Genomic DNA, 24486 nt, shown 5'->3' on the forward strand with positions numbered 1-24486 from the left:
ACTGACAAGTTTAACCTACTTGTAAACAGGGAAAATGAGTGATTACTGTTTAGCAAATTAATATGCCCTGTTTGAAAGGGTTGAATATGGAGTCTAAAAGCCTGGTCACACAAGCAACTTTTGTTGACAGCAAAAAGAGGGAGGCTTGTGTTGCCTTGTGTGACCACGCTCGTCAACATGCTGTTGACAACCCTGCGACAACCTGACAATGAGTTTAGGACACTATTTTGCTAGTGATATGAACAAACCCAGTACTAGCCAATAATATGTATGTCACGCAGTGTCAGTAAGTATAACGTAATGGGAGGCTAGGCTATTTCAAATTATACTGCAGCAGCGCTCCTGAGCACTTTTGAAATGAGACAACAGTTTTGTGATTAATCCTGATAAATAAAACAATTACTGGTAAATAATCATACAAACAACGATAATCCAGGTGCAATGAAGGTTTAATTGTATAATTCAATGCCTGATAGCTAACAGCAGTAAAGAAAAACAGTGTTACTGAAGCAATACAGTGGCGAGTATTGCTTATTTATAATCCGTGGGTTTGCCCCGAAATAACAGTCCCATTTTTAGTTCACCCACACGCAACACATACATAAACACCAGTCCACAGTGAGTGCTCTAGTGCTCATGGTGAATACAGTTCTATAGTGAAAACAAAGTATAGTGTTGTTGATCTGGGTTAGTGCTGGCCTTTGACAACAGCTCCGGATCATGTTGCCATCCAAATAGTTACAAACAGTATTATTAACGACAAACAAGAACAAACAAAACATTCACGTTTCACAGCACGGGTTCTCCTTCTGGTCAATTAACATAACCATTCACAAAGGAACAGATGACATCACTACGTCCCCTTTTTATAATGTCATCCATGACCCCTTGGACAACGAGCGCATCCGCTCCTCCAATCCGCGGATGCCACGTTGTTTCCCATCCGGCTCATTGAGTTTGTATACCGTAGCTTTGCCCCCTTTCTAGGTGGCTGACCTACACCTAACCCTGGGAATAAACTGTCATGTCATTTAGACCAGGGTATTCTGTTCCCTTTGTGCAGCTGCCATGCACGTTGGAAGGGAGCTCTAACACCAAAAATCAATCGTCCTCTGTCACAGTTCCATACAATCAAAAAATGACAAGAGGGTGTAAACAAACTAGGATTTATAGGGCTGATGATTACATTATTGATTTAATGGGTGGATTCTCCTTTTCAGTAAGACAATACGTTTCCAATCTGATTTCCTCCTCTTCTGCATCTAAAACTGCCAGTATTACTTCAGCCGCAGCCGCCTTTCCTTCCTTGAACATCGAAAGTTGTATTCACTTGACAAAAAAAACTAAAAACAAATAAAGATTGATTTATATTATTTTGTTGCCAGAATTTTGACACCTTGTTGACTGCAGTCTTGTTTCTTGTGTGACCATAGAGGAGGCTGTGTGGTCCAGTGGTTTGTAACCAGGAGGTCCCCAGTTCAAAACCCAACTCGCTCACTGACTCACTGTGTGTGACCCTGAGAAAGTCACTTGACCTCCTTGTGCTCCGTCTTTCGGGTGAGACGGTGTTGTAAGTGACCCTGCAGCTGATGCATAGTTCATGTACCCTAGTCTCTGTAAGTTGCATTGGATAAAGGCATCTGCTAAATAAACACAATAATAAAATAGTATTTACAAGGCAACACACAGGCAACAAAAAATCTCTATAGGCCTTTAGACTTATTCAGACATGTATGACCTCTGTAACAAACATTTATTTTCATCCTTTGAACTTGAGTAAGTTGATGGGAGATGGATCCGTTGCCAGAGTGCATACCATAAGTGGGTTTCAAATGTATAATTTACCCCACTTTACCCCATTGATTAACAACAGAGAAGAAACAGTAAAAAACGATAGCTAACAGAATCTAAAGAAATCAGATTGACTGAATATTGCTGGGAGAGGACAAAACAACAGTTATTTTCCTTGATAAGACAAAGTGCAGCCTTCACTTACCTACTGGCAAATAGTCCATTTGTGTGATTATATGTATTTGGGTAAACTGACAATTATACGGAGTGAAATACTGTGTTAGGAAAAGCTTTATTTTAGAAGTTGCCTTCTATTAAACATAGAAAAAAGATAAACTGCTTTCTCTTGAGGTGCACAGAATTCTTACAGATCTTTCTGCACAGGTACAAAATAATGAGAGCCACTTATCAAAACAGACTGCGTACTCTCTGCAACTTCGCTAAATGGACTCCCCTGGGAAAGCAAAAAGTTGCGAGAGCACACATGGTAACCTTGCAATGTATATTTCGTTAATTCGTCCAGATAAAAAAGAGCCATATGTTAATGTCTGTACAACAGTGCTGACGTTTCAACACTGCCAGCGTCTTCCTCGGAGCATTCTATGTGTGCATGTATGTGTATATATATAATGTATCAGAAAACACACACAGTACTCATTTATCCAAGGTATAGCCAAAACTTTGATAGTTTATATATATATATATATATATATATATATATATATATATATATATATATATATATATATACACACACACACACACACACACACACAGCCATGAGTATTAATTTCTACATTCTCAGCAAGAATTACTAGATGTTCAAATTCTATGTATGCCTATAAATAAATACACTTTTATTTATAGAAAGAAAGTTGTGAGGCGTGCTTACTAGAATCAACTTTTTCTCAGTGCTAATTTATTACATTACCCTTTACTGGTTATTTTATCTCGCCCTGTTTTAAATGTATTTTATATAAATAAAATGATGGTTACCGGTAGTAATATAGACAGCATTTCTAAAGTGTATTGACTTGTTGTAAAGTCCTATTTGTATATTTATGTATAGATGTGATCAGTGAAAGTTGACTGGTATTATGGTGAATTACAGTCGTTTGGACTGTAATATAATACTAGTATATGCATTGACTATACCAATAGTACTGATTATCCACATGAACAAGGCTGCATTTTTTTCAGTTCTCACAGATTTCATGATTTCCGTGAAAGATTGCCTTGTATAGTGTAAACATAGGTTACATATTTACTGACACACAACCTGTCACATTTAGGAACTTGGCAGCCCGCTTTTAGTTTGTTGCATAGAGCTGCACAGTTTCTTTAAAATGTCTTCACCAATAAAGACGCTGGCTGTATCAAAATATCGGAAAAATTTTAGTTTTTATTTCTGTTTTTAAATTTTGTATGATAATTCACAGATGGTGAAAATAGAATGTCTTCAGAAGGTGGACATCAAAAACTAAATATTCTGCAATTTAGCATATACTGTTGTTCAGGCAAGTATTTAAATATTTACAAATATTAAGTTGTGTAATGACTAGAAAAATGATACGTTTTGAATGTGACAGCACTATTTTTTTTCTACTATTTTTTTCAGCAACTTGTGCACAGTGTGTAGTTTATTCAAAGCCTCCTTCCTGGCTTTGTTCAAGAAGAGAGCACTGAGTTGTTACTGTGATATGTAGGAATAATGTTGTTGAAAGTAATCAGACTGCATCCAGTTGTTTGATTTCTTCCTTATCATTCAAACTGGAGACTAGTTGCTGTTGTGGTTACTGTATTGCCACTGACAGCAAACACTATTCTCGATTTTAAAAAAAATAAAAAAAATAAAAATTAATTTGGTATTGTGACGGGGTACTCCTCGGCCCTGTGCATATTTTGTATTTTATTATTATTATTATTATTATTAATAATGTGCTGTATATATGACGCCGAAAGCCCTTATTGTTTGACAGGGCGAGAGAGTGCTGCCCGCCATTAATTGTTTTGGTTTTTAAAATACCTTGTGAGAATGCGTTACTGTCAGCTACTGATTATTTAACTAGCTGACAGTCACACCAAATTAATAAACCTGTGCAAAATGTGACTGAGGAATAATAAGATAATTAATAGCTAGTTAATGCCTTGCCCCCCACTATAACGACCTGCAGCTTTGGCTGCAACGGGGTTGAGTGTTGGGTGAGTGGAGAATGGGAGTAGAGTGGAGGTAAAGAAAGGAAAAGTAAACCATTGCTACTTGTGCTGGCTTTATACCAGCATGATACTTGTTTGTATTAGTGTTTTGTTTGTGTGTTTATTTTGGCCCACATGCCCTTTGTTTTGTATCAGTGTTGTGTTTTGTTTAAATCTTTTATTTTGTAAATAAACGCGCCACAGTGCAGCTGTACTCCAGTCCGCTATTGTTGTAGTGCCTTCACTTCCTGGCCTGACGTCAGCACACACAGCACCATCTTTGTCACTGATATATTAAATGTAAATAGAAAGATTGACCCTACAGGACAGTGAGGAAGCAGTCTTAGTCAACACTGACAGACAACATTCAGAGAACGTCTACTAGAATGCACATTTTCTTTAATCAAGCAGAAAAAAAGGTAAAATACATGAATAGTGTATTTACGTATTTTCCTGCGTATTTATTTGGAATAATGGATTAAACATAGTTTGAAAAATAACATTAAGGCCCTCGTATTGACCAATCAGGTTAAAGGATATCTCCTATCCATTTTTTTAATCATTGATAATGACCTACTGTACATTTTAGGGCTGATACAGTACATACCATCTGGCACATAACAATGGAATGATCCACTGAATGGATGGATAAGCCTGCTTGCTGTCCCTTAATGCCAAATTGTGGGGATGCCCTTCAGCCTCCCCCATAACTCAAAAGGAATACTGGGAAATTTGGGAATTGGTTAACATTTTCCATTGCACTGATATGAGAAGCAATGTTTTGTTTTGCATAAATGAGAGTTAAAAAAAATTTGCTAGAAGTGTTACATAAAATTGCCATCAAAGAAAAACAGCTCCAGGAGGCTTACGTTTGTAATTTTCTGACTGTCTTCCTCCAAGTGCTCTTTCTTTGGCCATTTATTATGTAATCAGCAGAACTAAAGATATGGAAATAAGTCTGGAGTTTGGTGTTTGACTTTCCTGTGAGCTTCATGCAAGAAAATGGAGAAGATGCTGAATTAATGCAGGCATGTTAATTCAGTTGCATCCCTAAGGAGACTGTATTAATGGTTTTATGCTGTCAATCTTATGTACTGTGTTATAAACTTTTTAAGCTACAGTGTCAGATATTTTCCTGAAATTAACGCTACAAAACTAGGAAGAAACTACTAAGATGCACTTACAGTAAGTAGGATTGCTAAATGACATTTTAAGGTGCTATTATTACAACACCTGTTTATCCCAAATTCAGTTTGCCAGCACTAACACGACACATTGACATGGGAAGACAAAAAGCAAAAAATTAAGTATTTCAATTTCTAACCATATTAGTGATGTTAACTGATGGGATTTGATTGTCATTTATTATGGTGTGTGACAATCCCTTAATGTATCAGAACACACACACACAGTATTAATTTATCCAAGGTTTAGCCAAGATAGTGGACAAAAAAAATGCAAACACCTGGGTAAATGAGGGACACCAAGTATATTGAAAGCAAGGACTTCCACATAGGTGTGGCTTATGCGTTAATTAATCAAATAACATCCCAGCATGCTTAGGGTCATGTATAAAAATGCTGGACAAGCCTGGTTGCCTATAATTATGGCTAGCATGGCTGAAAGAGGAGACCTCAGTGACTTTGAAAGAGGGGTGATTGTTGGGGCGCGTTTGGCAGGAGCTTCAGTGACCAAGACAGCTGAACTTGCTGTTGTTTTACGAGCAACAGAGTTTAAGGTGATGTCAGCATGGAACTCCCAAGGGAAAGACATCATCAGCAAAGGGCAACAGTGGGTGTAAGCGCATACTCCAGGATCGTGATATCCATGCACTAATTCAAAGTGCAAGGCAAAACAGTTGAGCAACTGCAGATCTATTGACTGCAAATTTCAACCTGTGGCACGAGCAGCCAGTTTCATCAAAAACGGTTTTCATCAAAAACTCTACAGCCCTAAGTGCTTGGTTCCAACAGTGAAGAGTCCGAAATGTTGTGGGGCGCATTTTCCTGGCATGGTTTGGGTGCACTCATTCCCTTAGAAGGCAAGGTCAATGCTAATCGCTACCCCTTGTTGCAGCATTTCTTTCCTGCTGGGGGGAGGGGTGAAAATAGAATGTCTTCAGAAGGTGGCCTTCTCAATCACTAAATCTGAACCCAATCAAGCATTTATGGGATATTCTGGAACGATGCCTGAGACAGCATTTTCCACCTCCATCAATCAGGCGTGAGTTGATTGACTAACTTGTGGAAGAATGGTGCAGCATCCCTCCTGCAGAATTCCAGAGGCTGGTAGACTCTATGCCGTTACGGGATAATTACTGAAATGTACATTCCATTTTTTTGGCCACTACCTTGATGAAATATTATATATATATATATATATATATATATATATATATATATATATATATATATATATATATATATATATATATATATAATATATTAATATATAGCCATGGGTATTAATTTCTACATTCTCAGCAAGAATTACTGGATGTTCAAACTCTATGTATTCCTATAAATAAATTCGCTTTTTTTTACAGAAAGAAACAGTTGTGAGGCATGCTTACTGGAACCAGCTCATGTAAATACAGTATAATCGTAAAGCTTGAAAAACTACTCACTTTTAAATCTTTTGTAGTCATTTTTGTATTATTTTAGTATAAATACATGTTAATTTGGATTCATATGTTGTTTTTTCTGACTTTATGTGAACGAAAAGACACACATTTGCCCGTTTTCCCATTGGAAATAGTGATATTTTGAAATATCACTGTCCTGGTCACAAAAGCAAAGTTTGTGGGGAATAATAGCCATTTTCTATACTTCTGAGGCATAAGCAATTAGGAAATAACACTTACTACCCAGGAACAAAAAAATAATAATAATTTGTTGCACGGTGTAATTTGAAATACAGCTTGTGCCTGTGGTGAAAACCCAGCTCAAGACAGTAACAAATGTCAGAAGTTTTAAATCCTATAAACAAAAACAGAATTTAATAAATATTAAAGATACAGAGAAAAAACCTTTTCAAAAATTCATGTATAATAATCCCATGCAGTATCCTCCACTGCACATCTCCTGAGCGTTTTGGGACAGGCGGCTTATATGATGATCGCTTGGCAGGGGAGACAGACTCAGAGGCAGCAGGTGTGCTCTCAATCTAGTGTCAGCTAGTGCAGGATTCTCTGGCTTCCGAGGTTACATTGAGGCTTAATTATTTATTGTTAAAACCCAAAGGGGGTGGGGGGTGGGGGGAATGTGGCAATACTGGTCTATTAACAACAGGGCAGTTAATTCATCTTTGGACAGGGAAATCGGTTGATTTAAACCTGATAGGTTTAAATCTGTACATAGATGTGCAGTTGTCAAATCGACCTACCCTTGCCTAGGACAGAATTGACAAAATGTATTTTCCAAGGCTAGAAGGGCAGTGAGACTTATTTTTTTCTGAAAAAAAGTAGTCTTCAAAACAAATTCCTGAACAGGTGTTTTTATGCTTCTGTGTTTATTTCTTTGAAAGCCTGCTGTGTGAAGAACTACTGTGATTTGAACAGCTTTATATGCCTTAATGGGGGAAATGCACAATTACAGGTTGTTATACCAAATACTTAATCTACACACCTTTTTTTTTATTTTTAACCAGATCAACAATAGCAGCTGCTTATTTATTGTAGTCTGACAGTGTACTCAGGAATAATATACGGTACTTGCACTGTCATTATAATCTTTCACAGAACCACGCATGAAGCATCTCTTATGATTACAACCTGTGTTGAACATGCCAAATGAAGCTCTTTTAAATGTAGCATGACTGACAATGCTTATGACTGCTGGGAGTAAAAAGTACCAAATAAGAGTGTGATGTAGGATTTAGTTTTATATCTATATCTGTCTCTACCTATCTATCTATAGTCATCCATTAAAACAACTTTGAGCTTCTCTTTATAATTAGTGTACAGGATAGGGTTTTTTAAGCTAAATTTCCCATTATGTTATTTTCTCCTAATGGCCTGCAAGTGTACCAGATTTTTTTTTGGTTGGATTTAGTCCGATTCAAAGACAGAAAGCAGGCGGATTCTTCAGACATTTCATAATATATTTCTCCAGTGGCTTGATGGGACAGTTTTGATCACTGGGCAATCATACATTTAATTATCATATTTTGATATGCTGTAAATAAAACATTCCCCTTTTAAATGACTCTGATGCATTTTATTGGCAGTACAGACTCAATCGGTGCCATCCACTTTCGGGCCTCTGAGGTGATCCTCAAGAGAGCCTACTCAGCCAGTGCGTTCGCTGCATGGCTAGGGAACTACAACAGCATCCTGGTAGCCTACCAGTCACATTTGCTGCGGTCCCTCTCTAAGAAACACAGACCCTCACCACAACAGCTTGATGAGCTGCGCCTGGTTAACAAAAACCTGCTCCATGTGTCCAAGCTTGACAGGCAGGCTGTAGGTAGAAACCTGGTTTTGTTGGTAGCTGCATGTAGGCAGCTTTGCTTTTCTCAGGCACGTGGGCAAAGCACCGCTGTTGGACGCCCACATCACACCAGCGCATACGTTTGGTTCTGCGGTGGGTGTGATGCTGCAGTTCTCCGATCGTTCTCTGATATGTCAAAGACATTTGCAATACAGCGGTGTGGACTACTCCCCATACCTTCACTAGGTTCTACAGACTTAAAGTCATGGATCCTCAAAACCTTGGTTTTAACTAGAGTGTTAAGTGCGGCTTCCTAGTCGACCCTTACAACATAGGCATAGAGGTGAAACTCCAGCAATTTTTTTCTCCCTTGCTGCTTGTTGCTGGGGTTCCATATAGTAATGCACAGGGTAGCCTTAGGTTTAGCCTTGCAGCATTCCAGTCATCTGCAATCTTGCCCTTGTGATGGCGTTGGTATAGTCACCCATTTGGTAATGTTTACATTTCATACTTGAATGTGAACATTAGATTATTATCATAACCCTGGTTCCCGAAATAGAAATATAACCATCGACCTTCAAAGTCATTGCGTCCTCCATGATTGCAGCAAGCTTGAAGAAAAAATGACACTGAGATCTGTGAGTGCAGTCCTTTTGTGCCATCAGGGGCAGGGCCATGACTGCGTCGCAGGCTCAAAGAACAGCTTTGGTATACAATTTTCAGAATTCGGAGGTAAGTACCCATTTGGTAATGGTTACATTTCTATTTCAGGGAACCAGGTGTATCACAATAACCTAATGTTAACCTAATGCATTTTACTGTCTTCAGGTTTATGATTAACTGGTTGATGTCCAGAACTGATTAAAACTTTATACTAGGGCTGGGACAATGCATCGTTGCACTGAATCGTTGGAATAACTATCGATGGATAAAATAACCATCGATGGTTGAAAAAGAAAAACCTGTATCTATCAGTTCATTAATAGAACCGGAATAATTGACATCTACACTCTTATTCCTTGCCTTTCCTTTGGTTCCTTAAATAATAATAAAAAAAAACCTAGCCGCCCACTGCTCAGCACGTAAGTTTTCAGTGTAAGCATTCCCGAGTTTTTCTTTTTTTTTTTCTCTAATCCGGTTGCTGTCAAGACGTCTTAAGGTAATACAGTAATTAATGTTTTATTAACTTTTTGTGGGGAACCTCGCTGACAGTGTGACTAAACATTATTAGAAATGTATAGTTTTAAGTTCAACTGGAGAAGCACTTACTTTTCATGATTAGATTTGATGAAAATATATGTACTTATTATTTACATGTTTCTTTTGCGTTATAAAAAAAACGATGCATTGGGTCTTTATGAAAACAATGCAGCGATAGTAAAAAAAATACTATTGTCCAGCCCTGCTTTATACTAATTAGATATTTGTTAACCTTTGTCTCAATTAGTTTAAAATATTCCATCAAGAATGAATATACATGGGGCTTAACAACACATGTCAGTTGTCCCTTAGCATGGTTGTTAAATAAGCGGTTATGGTCAAAATCCAGTAATGTACTCCTGCTTTCCCCTTATGACAGCCGTTAACCTTGACCCCTAAGTGTCTTCACAATGAACTCCTGTCCAATATATGAGAGTCCTTAACTGGACATTGTTGGATCAGTGTTTTTGGTTCTTGGACAGTAGTATTTTGAGAGAGATGAAAACAGATGCTGTGATGGTGGTCCACTATGAAAGACGCTATATAAAATAAATATTGATTGATTGATTGATTCTGACCTACTTGCGATTTATGAATTTACTTCAAACGCAATAGGAACCAAGTTCAAACATAGCTGTTTAATTCTACAAAATGTTCTATAAATCTGACCTTCGGCAAAAGCCGTACGTCAGCTGCATACATTTCTACCGGTGCGCCAGAAGGACTGAGGAACCCCCGACTTCGCAGACTTTTTGACGCAGCAAAGTGGCCGTAGCTGTCGGTCATACTTTCAGCCAGTCTGCGTTGCTGCCGGTGTCGAGGGTTGCCAGCAGGCTCCACAATCCCTCAACACTGTGAGACGGGATTTTAAAATTGCCTGTCTCATGAATGAAGTGTATGTATAAATTGGCTCATATATATTTTTATGAGGAGCAAACAAGTAAAACTGATCCGCTGTTCTCCAGTCTGCAACATTACTGATTTGACGGGGAAAGAATTGCACACTGAAAATAAATAGAGACATTAACTTAGTGACTCAGATATATAGAGAATAACAATAATACAAAATAAAAATACCTTGTATTCATTATTGTTGTTATTATTGTACTAGTGGTTGCTGCACTTGGTATTTTATTTTAGCAAAGGTTAATTTACACTTTAATTCAGTTTAGAGGCAAAACTTCTGTTCATGTTTATTGGATTCCTCAAAAACTTGCTCTATCGCGCTTCACTGGTTTGCGACTATGCGACAAATGTTGGATTTTTTCAACATCATCCGACCCTGTGCATTTTGCGGTCGCAGACACACAAGAAAAGGCCGTACGACTTTCAAAAAAGCTCGCGGCAGTGCGGATGATGTCATTCCGACCATCGGAGACCACTGACTGAGATAAAAAATTGGGTCGCAGTCGGAAGTATAAGCCAGCCTTTAGTCTACCTTTTTGACAGTGACCTCCATAACCTACTTAGTTTGTTATGTTAGTATGTAGCCTGTTTAAAAGTGTATAGTTTTGCTGTGCATTTTAGGTAATTATGAATCATTTGATCCTATATCAGTTTTATGACCCCAAGTCAAGATCAATTGTATTTTATTGCTTTGCCTTTTATTACTGTACCGTGATATCGAAAGCTAATAGCTGCATCAATCAAGACTTAAAGGTTTTAACTAATGTGTGTACCATTCAACATCCTAATATTTATAGGCTATTCAACTATTTGTTGGGTGATGGTTCAGTACCCTGCATGTCACCTTAATTTATCCAGCCTTTGCAAGCACAGATTCTCCCATAAATATGTCAAATAAAATGTTTCTGTGGTAAGAGGCCAGTGGTGTATATATAAAAGTGTAAGTTTAAATTACAATTTTCCTACTGGGAAATAGAATGCAGATTGCAGAGATATCACATTTTAGAAGCTAATATGTACATATGTCTTCAACAAAGTGCTTATTCATCAGTGTTTAATTGATAAGTATTCAGTAAAATAGCTTGACAGTTAAGACAAAATACTTCAGCTGAACACCTTCAGAGCAAATAAGATATATTGTTGCAGTAAAGTGTATATTGGTCCATTAAAGTCACATCAGGCAACTATTCATTAGTACCATTCATTTGTATTTTACATTTCACTTGAATAAATTAGGGCTGCCAGTATTCTTGAGAGAACAAATGAGAATAAAGAAAGGACGGCAGGTAGGGGATGCCTTGTAAATTAGGAAGGAAACCCAGGTCATTTTAACGCCAGAGCTACTGTTTTTATCTGGGATATAAAACACTTGAACTGAGTATTATCAAAGAAGAGTAACAGATGAAAAAGTTCCCACTGCTTACTGGTACCTCATGACTTAATGGTGTCTGTTTTAATCTTTAATCTAAACAGTGGTGGATCTTAATACTGATTTTCTAAAATAACCTGGATACACCCTTATCCAGGACGACTTACAGTTGTTACAAAATATGACATTGCACAGTATCACATTACAAAATATGACATTGCACAGTGTCACATTGCACAGTGTCACAGTGCACAGTATCGCATTGCGCAGTCACATGGCACAGTGTCACATTACAGATAAGAGCGTTTATAAAGTAAAATCAGGAGAACGTGAGAGCAAATTCAAATAAGAGCAAAATAAAGTATATAGTAAATAATTACATTAACAGTGAACGCGACTAAGAACCGTAAATTTATAGTAAAAGTCTTTGCTTATAAGAGTGAATTCCATTAAGAGCGTACAGTAAGAATGGTAAATGGATAAGAACAATTTCAAATAAGAGCAATTAAAGGTGAATACAGATGCCAGTAAAATCAAGTACGAGGTACAGAAAATAGTTATAATTAAGAGCACTAGTAGACGTATAATTAAGAGCAGTAGCAGAGTATTGAAAATAAACAACAAAGTAAGAAAATTGATTAGCTGGTTAGCTGCCTTTCAAGGTGTTTTAGACTGGGTCTTGATAACCCTGTTGGAAGACAGAACATAGCAGCAAAACCTAAATCAAATAATTATATGAGAAACAAGTAGATGTACAATCTTTTATAATGAATTACTGATTTAACTGCTTTCTTATTATGCTGAATTGTACAAAGCAATTGAACAATTCTACTAAAATCTAACGCATTCTACAAAATTACGAAATATTGTATTTTAGGTATTATACATCTTCTATCCATGCCTGTCCGAATTCACTACTGTAAGTACACATGTATGCAGCTTATATTGGTTTTCCATGTAGGACAATTACTAGACAAAATATAAATATTTACAATTTCTGAATTTCAACCATGAGATCATACTTAAACCCTACACAGTAACCTGTGCACTTAGCCTATCATAGAACGACTGTCTGTTTGTGCACCCTCATTACTTTCCATCACTATTGGTAAACTTGTGGAGCCTGAGAATTGAGCGTGATTGTCATTGGGCAATGCAGAGTATTTGGTATGCATGAAAGACAAGTGAATAACCTTTTATCAGTCCAGATTTATTACTGATTTTAATGATTGTATCAGCTAGAAAGCAGAAGGTCAATATCCTTTTCAGTTTTAATTTATTGTTCCTAGTTAAATATCTGAAATGTGGCTTTTGTTGTCCGTTCATTGACTATGTGCTATAGAAGCCGTAGCTCTTTGTATCAAGTAAGCTCCCCTGGGTTCCAAAATGCTCTGTTTCACATGAAGACAATAACAAAAGGAGGGTGGGGGTTAAAGCCACAGCTAGATACAAAGCAAATTCAAGCTCCCATTTTTTATATTGCATTTTACTCTTAACATCCTGTCTATAGATAACATTAGGTATTTTCATTGATTGAATTTTTCTGTTTTGTTCTGTCTCTATTTGTCACATTGAATGATAAAAACTCAGCGTAAAAGGAAAAAAAAGTAATGCAGTAGTGTACATTTCCAGGAAGAAACATATTGGGTGTAAGCAAGAACACTTGCAATTCTATGCTGCATGCACGGCTCTTCATTTAGGCATTGTAAACACCCCTTTTTCTATGCAGATGGTGTTAGGAATATTCGAAGAGGATTGAGGAGCAGACAGAAGAAGGATTGGAGAGATGCAGGATTTGGCAGGCAGGCTGGTGGGAGGGTCCTTGTGTGGTGAAATGTTGCATAAATAATGCCAAAGGGGGTCTAAATTTACTGTTGCCATGGAGACCTTTGTGCCTGGCTGAACTCTTATTCTTTGCTGCTTGAAGGCAGTCACTACTAGGTTTGCAGTTCCTATAATGAGTACAATCATTCTTTTAATAGGAAGTTTTAAATAGAGAGATGGTAAAGAGGCAGAAACTGGACTGTTTTATATGTGTACCTTATCTGGAGTTTGGTACATGTTCAGGTAAATGTTAATCTTCCATTTTATGTGAACTTAAGGGTGGACCAGGTGTTTTCATTTGTTAGTTGGGTAATGCTTTGGGAAGCAAAGAAAAGGCGGCAGGCTTTCTACTTCATGTTGCATATCTTTTGTTGCCTGGAGCTGTTTTCTTTTGCTAAGTACTTAATGGCACTGGCTTGGCTTGACATAAATACTGACATGCAATTCAATTTTCCTATGATCATCATTAGTTTACTTTCTTTCTTAATGTTCAGACACATTGATTTAGTTTTTTTTTAATGCAAACTTCTTTGAAATATTATTCAAATGCTTTATAATAAACCTCGTTTGCTGTTTACTTGTACTGTGAAAGTGCACTGTGTTCTTCTCTGGGAATAAAGTAAAAAGGACATGCTAATTCTGTTCTCTTGAAATTGGTTGTTAGTATGCTAGAAATAGGAAAGGGTGGTGTTGTTGTTGGTATTGGGCCTAACTGAGGTGTTCTAAATGGATTTATTTTAATTCAAATTAGTTGCATAGTTGCATTTACTTATAGAGGCTTGACGTTTTTACTTTAAACAGTCAAGATGTGGCCATAGAGGTCTTTCAAAAAGATTATGAGAAGGAAGCATCTCCTGCTAAGAACTACATTTCAAGAGGGGCAAAGATTCAGACTGCTATTGATTTTTGAAAATTCCCTTAAGTAAGCCAAATATCCTGTACACTATGGCCACAAGATTTTCTTTAAGTTCCTCAGTGTAGGTATGTACAATTAATTATATGATGATTTACAGACCCTGGCTACTGTTGAAAGGGTATAGTCATGTATTTAAATTTATTCTGCTGTATGAAATCTACTGTATGTGGTATCACAAAGTACATTTAAAAAAAAAACATCTGCTTAAAGGAAGTAGCCTTTTCAGAATGCTTTTTTTCATTTTGAACTACAGTCTGGGAATATTTTACATTATAGTACTAAAGTGGTGGTGACTACTGTGGATTATTTAGACATATAGTAATATTTGTTGGATCATTGGGTTCCTCCCAAGAGAATTTGAAAGAAAGTTAATTAAAATAAATAGCCTAATTGAATTTTAAACAGCACTTAACTAATTGCAAGCTTATTATTGGATAGGAGTGTTGATGTTTTATTATTTACAGATGGTACAAGCAAAGTTGGCTATTGCTGATTGATTTCAAATTAAGATTTTGCCTATAAGCATTTACGAAAGCTGATAATGCAGGGATTCATTGCATATAACAGGACTAAACGTTTCAGCATCTTGTTCCAAAAGGAGGCTGACTTTGAATAAGCACAAACGGCTCATCTGAGTGCCTAGCTTGGGACTTATAGAATTAATTTCAGAAAGATAAACAGCAGTGCATTTTAAACACAACTGTGAATAACATGAGCTGCTCAGGTGACTGCCGTTAAAGGCCGGGCCTCACCACATAAGCGTGTTATTTGATATAGCTTAAGATTTTTAATTAATCACAAAAATATCTATTGCGTAGATGCAAAATTAAAATAAATAAATAAATAAATTCTTGCAACAATATAAACGTTTTTTTTTTATTTGTTTCTGCTCTTCGTAAAGACATATTCTTTAATAAATGTGGTTGTAATTCATTAAAAAAATATAGAAACTGGCAGATTCACAAGTATTCTCAACGAATTTGTACTTCCAGCTGTGAGACCAAGATCTTGTGTGACACAAAAGCCATTTCAGGTCTGTGTCCCAGCCAATGAACAGTTTTGAGGTCAGCTCTTCCCCTTCTAAACTGTTTTCATAATCACATCAGTGTTGGGGGCATATACAGTTACCTTGCTCAGTTTCATTGGTGAGCCATAAAGCTTTTAAAACGATTGTATGAAAACAGACGCCCAAAACATTGGCAAATTAAAAACAAAAGTATATTGGTGATTCAGTTTTGCAAGGAAAATGTAATGTATGCAAATGTAATATTAAGCATTAATCAAATGTACAGTATTTCATAATTGATATAATTGATGTCAACAAATGCATTGCAAATCCAAATCCTAATGAAGGTTGATGCAGCTACAGTACGTGGATGGGTTTGTTAATTGCAGTGTCCTTCCGACTTCAGGAGTTTGTACCAAAGCAGTGCTGAGTGGACAATTGCAGAAAATTAGACCAAACTGTGGTGTGACTAGATATGCTGGCACCATTCCCTTTCCCCAGGAGTGTTTTATAGTCAGTCCCACTTCCCCATTACCCCTTTGGCTCTGGGTGGGGGTGCTCAGGATGTTCCTGGTGATTTTAAGAGGAGTCATCTATTTCTATTATCCATTTGGCATTTCAATTTAGATTAAGCCAGATTTTTATCATAAAACTCCAGTTAACTCTTACTCTCCTCAACAACTTCAGTTTGTCTGAGCTGGTCTACTGCGACTGATTATACTGTACCATGCAGCTTTTGTACCAATGGTGCTGAATGATGCAAAAGTGTGTATTACCATATTGCATATAATATGGATTGTGTGTCTGATTCCTGTTGTCAGATGACAGTTCTCTTTATCCTCGTACCTTTTCAAATTCTGAGCCTGTGCATTTTCTTTCAGGAGTTGCAGTTTGAGAGATTGACTCGAGAATTAGAGGCCGAACGACAGATTGTTGCCAGCCAACTAGAGCGATGCAAGCTTGGGTCTGAGACTGGCAGCATGAGCAGCATTAGGTATGTTGTGCTCATTTATCACCCTCTGCATGCTTCAGAGGAATGCTAATTTAATAAACCAGTTTATTTCAGTCCTGAAGTATTCTTGCTTTATGTTGCCCATTGTCAGTGATGAGCACAATCTAGTTAATTGATTCAATATTATTTTTCTTTTGGCTTTTTTTTTCTGTTTGGTTTGATTCTGCTGTAATGATATAATGTACAATGGAATTATGGTATTCACTGATAAAATTAGTTTGAGTACCAATTATTGTTTTTGAACAACAAAAAATAAATATCCAAAATGAGAAAAAATGGCCTACTCTCAATTGGGATGGATATGTCAGTTGTGCGGCCTTTTTATCCACTCCATTTTAAAAAGTAACTATACAAATATAGCGTTATACATTCCCACATGTGTTATTATCCATTAAGTGAAAAAAGAAGTGATATCTGAAGTAAAAACACATTGGAAATGTGAAGAAAAAAAAAAAGTTAGCAAAGTGCACAGCCATTTTAAAGTGGAGACATCAAAAACACAAGCCAAGTGTTTTTGACACAAGTTAGAAGAAACAATTGGGGCAGCCCTGGCTCCCATCAGTGTATAGTTCCTGTTTGCTTTTTCACTCCTATGCTGATGACACCCAGCTCTACTTAAAACTCGACCCTGGAAGCCCCTCTGCCATGGTCCAACTCTCTGCATTCAAGACATCGAGGCCTGGATGTCTGGCAATTTTCTTCAACTGAACACTAACAAATCTGAACTCCTTCTAGTAGGATCTAAAACTCAACTTAGGAATCTCAACATAGCGGCCCTGAACCTCGGAAACTGTCTGCTGCTGCCTTCCCCCACAGTACGAAGCCTTGGTGTACTTCTTGACAGCAACCTCTCCTTTGATGCCCACATCTCCTCTGTAGTCAAATCTTCCTTCTACCATCTTCAAAACATCTCCAAAGTCCGTCCCTACCTTTCCCTCCTGGATGTGGAGATACTTTGTCATGCATTTATCTCCTTTAACCTACTTAACTACTGCAACTCTCTATATGGTGGTCACCCGGCGCGCACCATAAACCAACTGCAGCTAGTTCACAATCTACTGCCAGGATCCTTCCCAGATGTAAAAAACGTGATCACATCACCCCCTGTCTTGCCCAGCTGCACTGGCTACCTATAAATTTCAGGATTATGTTCAAAACACTCCTGCTCACCTGCAATGCCCTTCATCACACAGGTGAGGTCCTACAACTCTGGCCTGCTTCTTGGCCCCAAGCAAAAGTGCACCACGCTTGGACAACGCTCATTTAACTTCAGGGCTCTGACTCTTTTGAACTCTGTCCCAGCTTTGGTGCGTGATGCTCTGACCGTAGTTCGCTTTAAATCAACTCTCAAAACCCACCTATTCTCTTTTGCTTTCCATGCTCCTTAAGCCTGATATCTGTTATTAGCTGCTGCTACTATTTCACGTATTGTTACTATCATGTATTCTGCACTTATCACTGTATTGTACTATTTCATGTATTCTGCACTTTCCACTGTATTTAGTCTACTATTTCATGTATTATGCTACTGTCATATTATGCACTATCCACTGTATATCATGTATTTGTCTGTATTTGAAGTATTATGGATTTTCTTGTTACTGCATTTTGTAAACCTATGAAAGGTGCCATATAAAATAAAGATTGATTGATTGATTGTGCTTGCAAGGTTGCGCCAACAGTTTCTTGAAACTTGGCCTGTGTTTTTGATATCTCTTCTAAGTGGCTGGGCACTGTTGATAACTTAGCGTTTTTTTTTTGTTTCAGATTTCCATAGACTTTAGCATTAATTAATACTGTATAAGATTATAAAACCCTGTTTTCCTATTTCTGGATTCTGGTTCCTATTTGTTGGTCCCTCTCTATAGTTTTCTATGTATTTACAATCCAGTGTTTGTTGTTAAATTGTCTGAATGAACTGCTAAATCACAATGGAGTAAGTTTATTACTCACCTTACTGCATTTAAAATTATTGGTTTCCTTTACAGTTTCCTTTGCTCGTAAACTGATGTTTTTCATTTCTGTTTAAATAATAATAATAATAATAATAATAATAATAATAATAATAATAATAATTGTAATTCTCTTTTATTAATAACTTGAAATTGTCTAAATAAATCACTAAGTAATGGTTATATCCTCCATAATTGTAAATTATATTGTTTTGAAATAAATGTGGTTATTTAAATAAAACTAAGGTACAGTGTTAACTGGTCTGCAGTCAGTAGCTATCAACTTTGCAACAGCACTGGTTGTAGTATTGTACTGAGCTTGATTCATGGGTTTGCAATGATCCAGAATTTCTAAAAGCACTCTGTCAAAATTGACGGGTTTCATTTGTTGTATTTTTGTTGTCTGTAGCAAAAGAAATACTAAAGTGTATTTTGAGAAGTGGAAGCATGTTTAGCATGCAGGTGGTACAGCAAACTAGAAGCACTTCTGTGATACTGGAACTCACTTTGACAGCAGATAGAAGAAACACTCTTTCTATCCAATGAACTGTTTGAAAGTTCTTTTTTTTTTTTTTTTTTTAAATAAGCTTTCCATTCACAAGTCCTTCAGTTTGAGTGCTTTGCTACATAATGCGGTTGCGTGTACTCGAATGTATTAAAATGGTGCCACAGGAAATTAATTACGATACGCTATAAATGTAAATGTACACATTAGATCTCTGAGGTTAACTGCAACTGTTGACAGCCCTAGCCCCTATATATATATATATATATATATATATATATATATATATATATATATATATATATATATATTATATGTGCTTACGCTACCGGTGAAAAGTTATAGAACACCTCCATTTTTCCAGTTTTTATTTGAAAGTTTAGTGTCTCAATGAACTCTGAAATTAAAGCATAGAACAAATAAACAATTCGAGATAAAAAAGAAATCATGGAATCGTTTTGTTTAACAAAATTTAATCAAAATGTTTTACTCAAAGTAGCGTCCTTTTGCAGATTTTACAGCCGAACACACTCGTGGCATTCTTTCTACATTGGAAATCAAATATGGTTTGGAAAGTTCTTCCCAACACTGTTGCAGAAGTTCCCACAAATGTGTTGCGCTTGTAGGTTGCTTTGCTTTCACCCTTCTGTCCAGTTCATCCCAAACCAGCTCGATGGGGTTTAAGTCTGGAGACCTTGCTGGTAATTCCATGATTTGAAGCCTACCGTCTTGTTCTTTTCTTCTAAGGTAGTTCTGACATAGCCTGGAGGTATGTTTTGGGTCATTATCCTGCTGTAGAATGAACCCCTGACCAACTAGGAGTATAACAGAGGGTATTGCATGGCGCTGCAAAATGCTGTGGTAGCTGTTTTGGTTGGGGGTGCAACTCATTCTGTGCAAGTCGCTGACTCTGGATCCAGCAAAAGAGCCCCAGACCATAACGCTTCCTCCTCCATGTTTGACAGTTGGTGTCACACACTGAGGAACCATCCTTTCGCCTACTCGACGATGTACAAAAACCCTGCGTGATGAACCAAAGATTTCAAATTTTGATTCATCGGTCCATAAGACCTTCTTCCAGTCTTCAGTAGTCCACTGGCGGTGCTTCATGGCCTAGGCAATCCTCTTTTTCTCATTTTGCTATCTTAGCAATGGCTTTCTTACTGCAACTTGACCTGTCAAACCTGCAGCTCGAAGTCTTCTATTCACAGTTGAAACTGAGACTTGCTTACTTCGACCAGTGTTAAGCTGTGCTTGAAGCTGTTGTCCTGTGAGCCGCCTATCATGCAAGCTGTTGACTCTCAGAAACTTGTCTTCTGATTCTGTTGTGGCTTTGGGTCTGCCAGACCTCTTCCTATCAGAGTTTCCTCCAGTTTCCAAGTGCCTTTTGATGGTGTAGGAAACTGTACTCACTGACACCTTGGCTTTCTTTGCAATTTCTCTAAAGGAAAGACTTACACGTTTAAGGGTTATAATGGTCTGTCTGTCTTCCTTTGTTAATTGCCTTTTTCTCACCCTTATGGTAGCAATATACTACTTCCTGCAGTACAATACTGTCCAAATAATGCTTAAGAGGGTGTAGTAACACAGTCTGTTCCAGCACTGCTTTTATACAGACAGAGGGTTTGTAAGTAACCAACAAAAGTTGGGACACCTATTGGAATTGTTAGCATCAACTTTCAAGGCTTAATTTACTTCCATTGCTGCAGAACAGCTGTAAGTTGTTAACCCTTGTTCCCTGAAAAAGGCCTTTTTGTATAACTCTGAAATGTACATTATTTTTCATTTTTTGGTCCTCCTAAACTTTTTTTTTTAACCTCTGGCAGTTTACCACTTACCTTTGTACCATTTCAGGTTATTCACTGGACTTGAACTGCTTAAATTTCAGTAAAAACTGGAAAAATGGGGGTGTTCTAAAACTTTTGACCGGTAGTATATGTATATGTGTGTGTGTGTGTGTGTGTGTGTGTGTGTGTGTGTGTGTGTGTGTATATATATATAGCGCGTAATATTTAGTGTTCCGCTCACAAGGCGAAGATGGGTCAACTAGCTAATTTTAAAAAAAAATTTTAAAGATGGCGTTGTTTAATTAACAAAACTTTTTTGTTTTAATTTATAAAAGAAGTCCTCTAGACCTCAAAAAATAGTCCTTAAACCAAAAATGCATTAATTCATTAATTAATTTATTTAATAAACATTGAGCTGATTAAAAACAAGAAGCACTATTTCTAGACCTAAACACTACCATTGAAATTGCAGCTTTGATGATTTACAGGCCCTTTTTTTAGTTGTTTATTCTGAACAGCAGGTGGCGCTGTAGCAAGCGATTTCGTGCAACGTGGTGTTTGATCAATGTTACCCTTGTCGTCTGAGGAAGTGCAGCTGGACAATCATGCAGACCTTCTTTGCCACATCTGGTAATATTTAGTTGCACATCAAAACAAACCTTTGTCACAAGACTTGCGGCAGTGTCAGGTGACAGTGTTGGGGAAGATTTTTAATTTTTTTTTAATTGTCCTTTGTGATCGGGAGTAGTGACAGGAGGTATCCATGCCAGATTTGCAGTACTGTTTCACAGTGGCAACAAAGATGTTTGCATTTTGAAATAATTGGACAGTGGCATAAAAGACACCCAATGCCCAGGCAGAAGACTTCTGTGTATTTTTTATTTCCTTTTCTTTTTCTATGTCCAGTAGCTGTGCTTCGGTAAGTTCGATGCCTAGCAGTTTTTTTCACCACTTGAGTAAGTCTTGGTGTCTGATTCAGACTCATCCAAAATCTCATCTAGAGTGGTTTCCCAAAAGATCAAAATTGAGATACACTCGTCAGTCATTTTTATTGCGAATTTAGGTATGGCTACCGTTTTTATCAAAATTATATATTAAATGTGGTTAGACATGTTTATTAATATAAATTTAAATGTGGCTACCGTTTTTTTTTTTGTTTTTGATTTTGTTTATCAAAATTCTAGTGGCGTATGGATATCTATAAGTGATTCACCCTCTTTTTGAAAAAAAGTTTCAACCCATGGGAATGTGCTATAATATTCACACCTCCATGTGAAATTCTTTTGACCAAAACTGGATAGACCTATCTATATAATATATATATATCTATAGATACTATATCAGATATATATATATATATATATATATATATATATATATATATATACACACACAGTGCCTTGCAAAAGTATTCAGACCCCTGACCAATTCTCTCATATTACTGAATTACAAATGGTACATTGAAATTTCGTTCTGTTTGATATTTTATTTTTAAACACTGAAACTCAGAATCAATTATTGTAAGGTGACATTGGTTTTATGTTGGGAAATATTTTTAAGAAAAATAAAAAACTGAAATATCTTGCTTGCATAAGTATTCAACCCCTGTGCTGTGGAAGCTCCCAGTTTGCACCGATGAAAGAAATTGCCCAAACGAGGACACAGTTACCTTACCATTGGCCTCCACCTGTGAACCATTAAAGTTGCTGTCACATTTTCTGGATAAAAACCCCACTGTTGAAGGATCATTGGTAAGGCTGTGAATCTGAAGGAAAATGAAGACCAAAGAGCATTCTACAGAAGTTAGAGATAAAGTAATACAAATGCATAGATTAGGGAAAGGGTACAAAATAATATCCAAGTGTTTGGATATCCCAGTGAGCACAGTTGGATCAATAATCAGGAAGTGGAAGCTGCATCACACCACCTAGGCACTGCCAAGAAAAGGCCGTCCCTCAAAACTCAGCGCTCAAACAAGAAGGAGACTTGTGAGAGAAGCCACAGAGAGGCCAACAATCACTTTGAAGGAGCTACAGAGTTCAGTGGCTGGGAGTGGAGTAATGGTGCACCAGTCAACCATATCAAGAGCTCTGCATAACACTGGCCTGTATGGGAGGGTGGCAAGAAAGAAGCCGTTACTCAAAAAGTACCATCTGAAAGCACGTCTGGAGTTTGCCAGAAAGCATGAGAGTGACCCAGCTGCGATGTGGGAAAAGGTTTTGTGGTCAGATGAGACCAAGATAGAGCGCTATGTGTGGCGCTAACCTAACATTGCCCATGCCTCAAGACACACCATCCCTACAGTGAAATATGGTGGTGGTAGCATCATGCTGTGGGGATGCTTCTCATCAGCAGGGACTGGGCATCTTGTTACAATTGAAGGAAGAATGGATGGAGCAAAATACAGGAAAATACTGCAAGAGAATCTGCTTCAGTCTGCTAAAAAACTGAAGCTTGGGAGGAAATTCACCTTTCAGCAGGACAATGATCCCAAGCACAAGGCCAAAGCAACATTGGAGTGGCTCAAGAACAAAAAGGTGAATGTCCTACAGTGCCCCAGTCAAAGTCCTGATCTCAATCCCATTGAGAATCTGTGGTACTATTTGAAAATTGCGGTCCACAAGCTGAACAACCTGGAGCAAATCTGCCAAGAAGAATGGGCCAAAATCACTCCGACACTGTGTGCAAAGCTGGTACATACTTACCCCAAAAGACTTAAAGCTGTTATTGCAGCGAAAGGTGGCTCTACCAAATATTAATGTGTGGGGGTTGAATACTTATGCAAGCAAGATATTTCAGTTTTTTATTTTTCTTAAAAATATTTCCCAACATAAAACCAATGTCACTTTACAATAATTGATTTTGAGTTTAAGTGTTTTAAAATAAAATATCAAACAGAACGAAATTTCAATATACCATTTGTAATTCAGTAATATGAGAGAATTGGTCAGGGGTCTGAATACTTTTGCAAGGCACTGTATATATATATATATATATATATATATATATATATATATATATATATATATATATATATATATATATAGACACACACACACAGTTGCAAACACAAGTATTTGGGCAGTCAAAAGAAAAGAGAAAATCCACAAATAAAGTGATTTCTATCATTTCTAATTGTTCTATTGTAAGATATAAATTAAAGTAGAGATTCAGCTTTATATTAAATCAACAAATTATTACATAACGTGCATAAACATGCAAAAACTAATTTCATACAAGTATTCGGGCACCCTTACATTAGTATTTTCTGTGCCCACCCTTTGCTTCCTTTATAGCTTGCAGTTTTTTATGTATTTTGAAACCAGTTCCTTGCATCTTTCCGGAGATATTTTTGCCCATTCTTCACATACGTCTTTAAGTTCTGCAGTGGACTTCAGTTTCCTTTTTGCAACAGCAGCCTTCAAGTCAATTCACAACATCTCGATGGGATTCAAGTCTGGTGACTGAGATGGCCAATCCACAACTGTAATCCTCCTTTTTCAGAAATTCCTTTGTAGACTTTGCAGAATGCTTAGGGTCATTATCCTGCTGGAATACAAACTTCCGTCCAGTAAGCCTTCTAGCACTGGGT

General features: G+C 37.1%; 1 protein-coding gene across 5 annotated transcripts in view; it reads left to right on the top strand.

Annotated features, from left to right (window-relative positions):
- LOC121313419 (catenin delta-2-like) overlaps positions 1-24486 on the top strand; it is a 350408-nt gene that overhangs the window by 100172 nt on the left and 225750 nt on the right. For 3 of the 5 annotated variants that reach the window (XM_041245938.1, XM_041245942.1, XM_041245941.1), the window contains exons 1-2: positions 13786-13959; positions 16520-16632. In XM_041245938.1, coding sequence (XP_041101872.1) covers positions 16619-16632 — 14 coding nt within the window. In that variant the 5' untranslated portion in view covers positions 13786-13959; positions 16520-16618. Of the gene's footprint in view, positions 1-13785; positions 13960-16519; positions 16633-24486 lie in introns of those variants that run through there. The other 2 variants (XM_041245940.1, XM_041245943.1) reach the window with 2 other exon arrangements.

Source organism: Polyodon spathula, chromosome 3 (assembly GCF_017654505.1).
Source record: "Polyodon spathula isolate WHYD16114869_AA chromosome 3, ASM1765450v1, whole genome shotgun sequence".
Lineage (NCBI taxonomy): Eukaryota > Metazoa > Chordata > Actinopteri > Acipenseriformes > Polyodontidae > Polyodon > Polyodon spathula.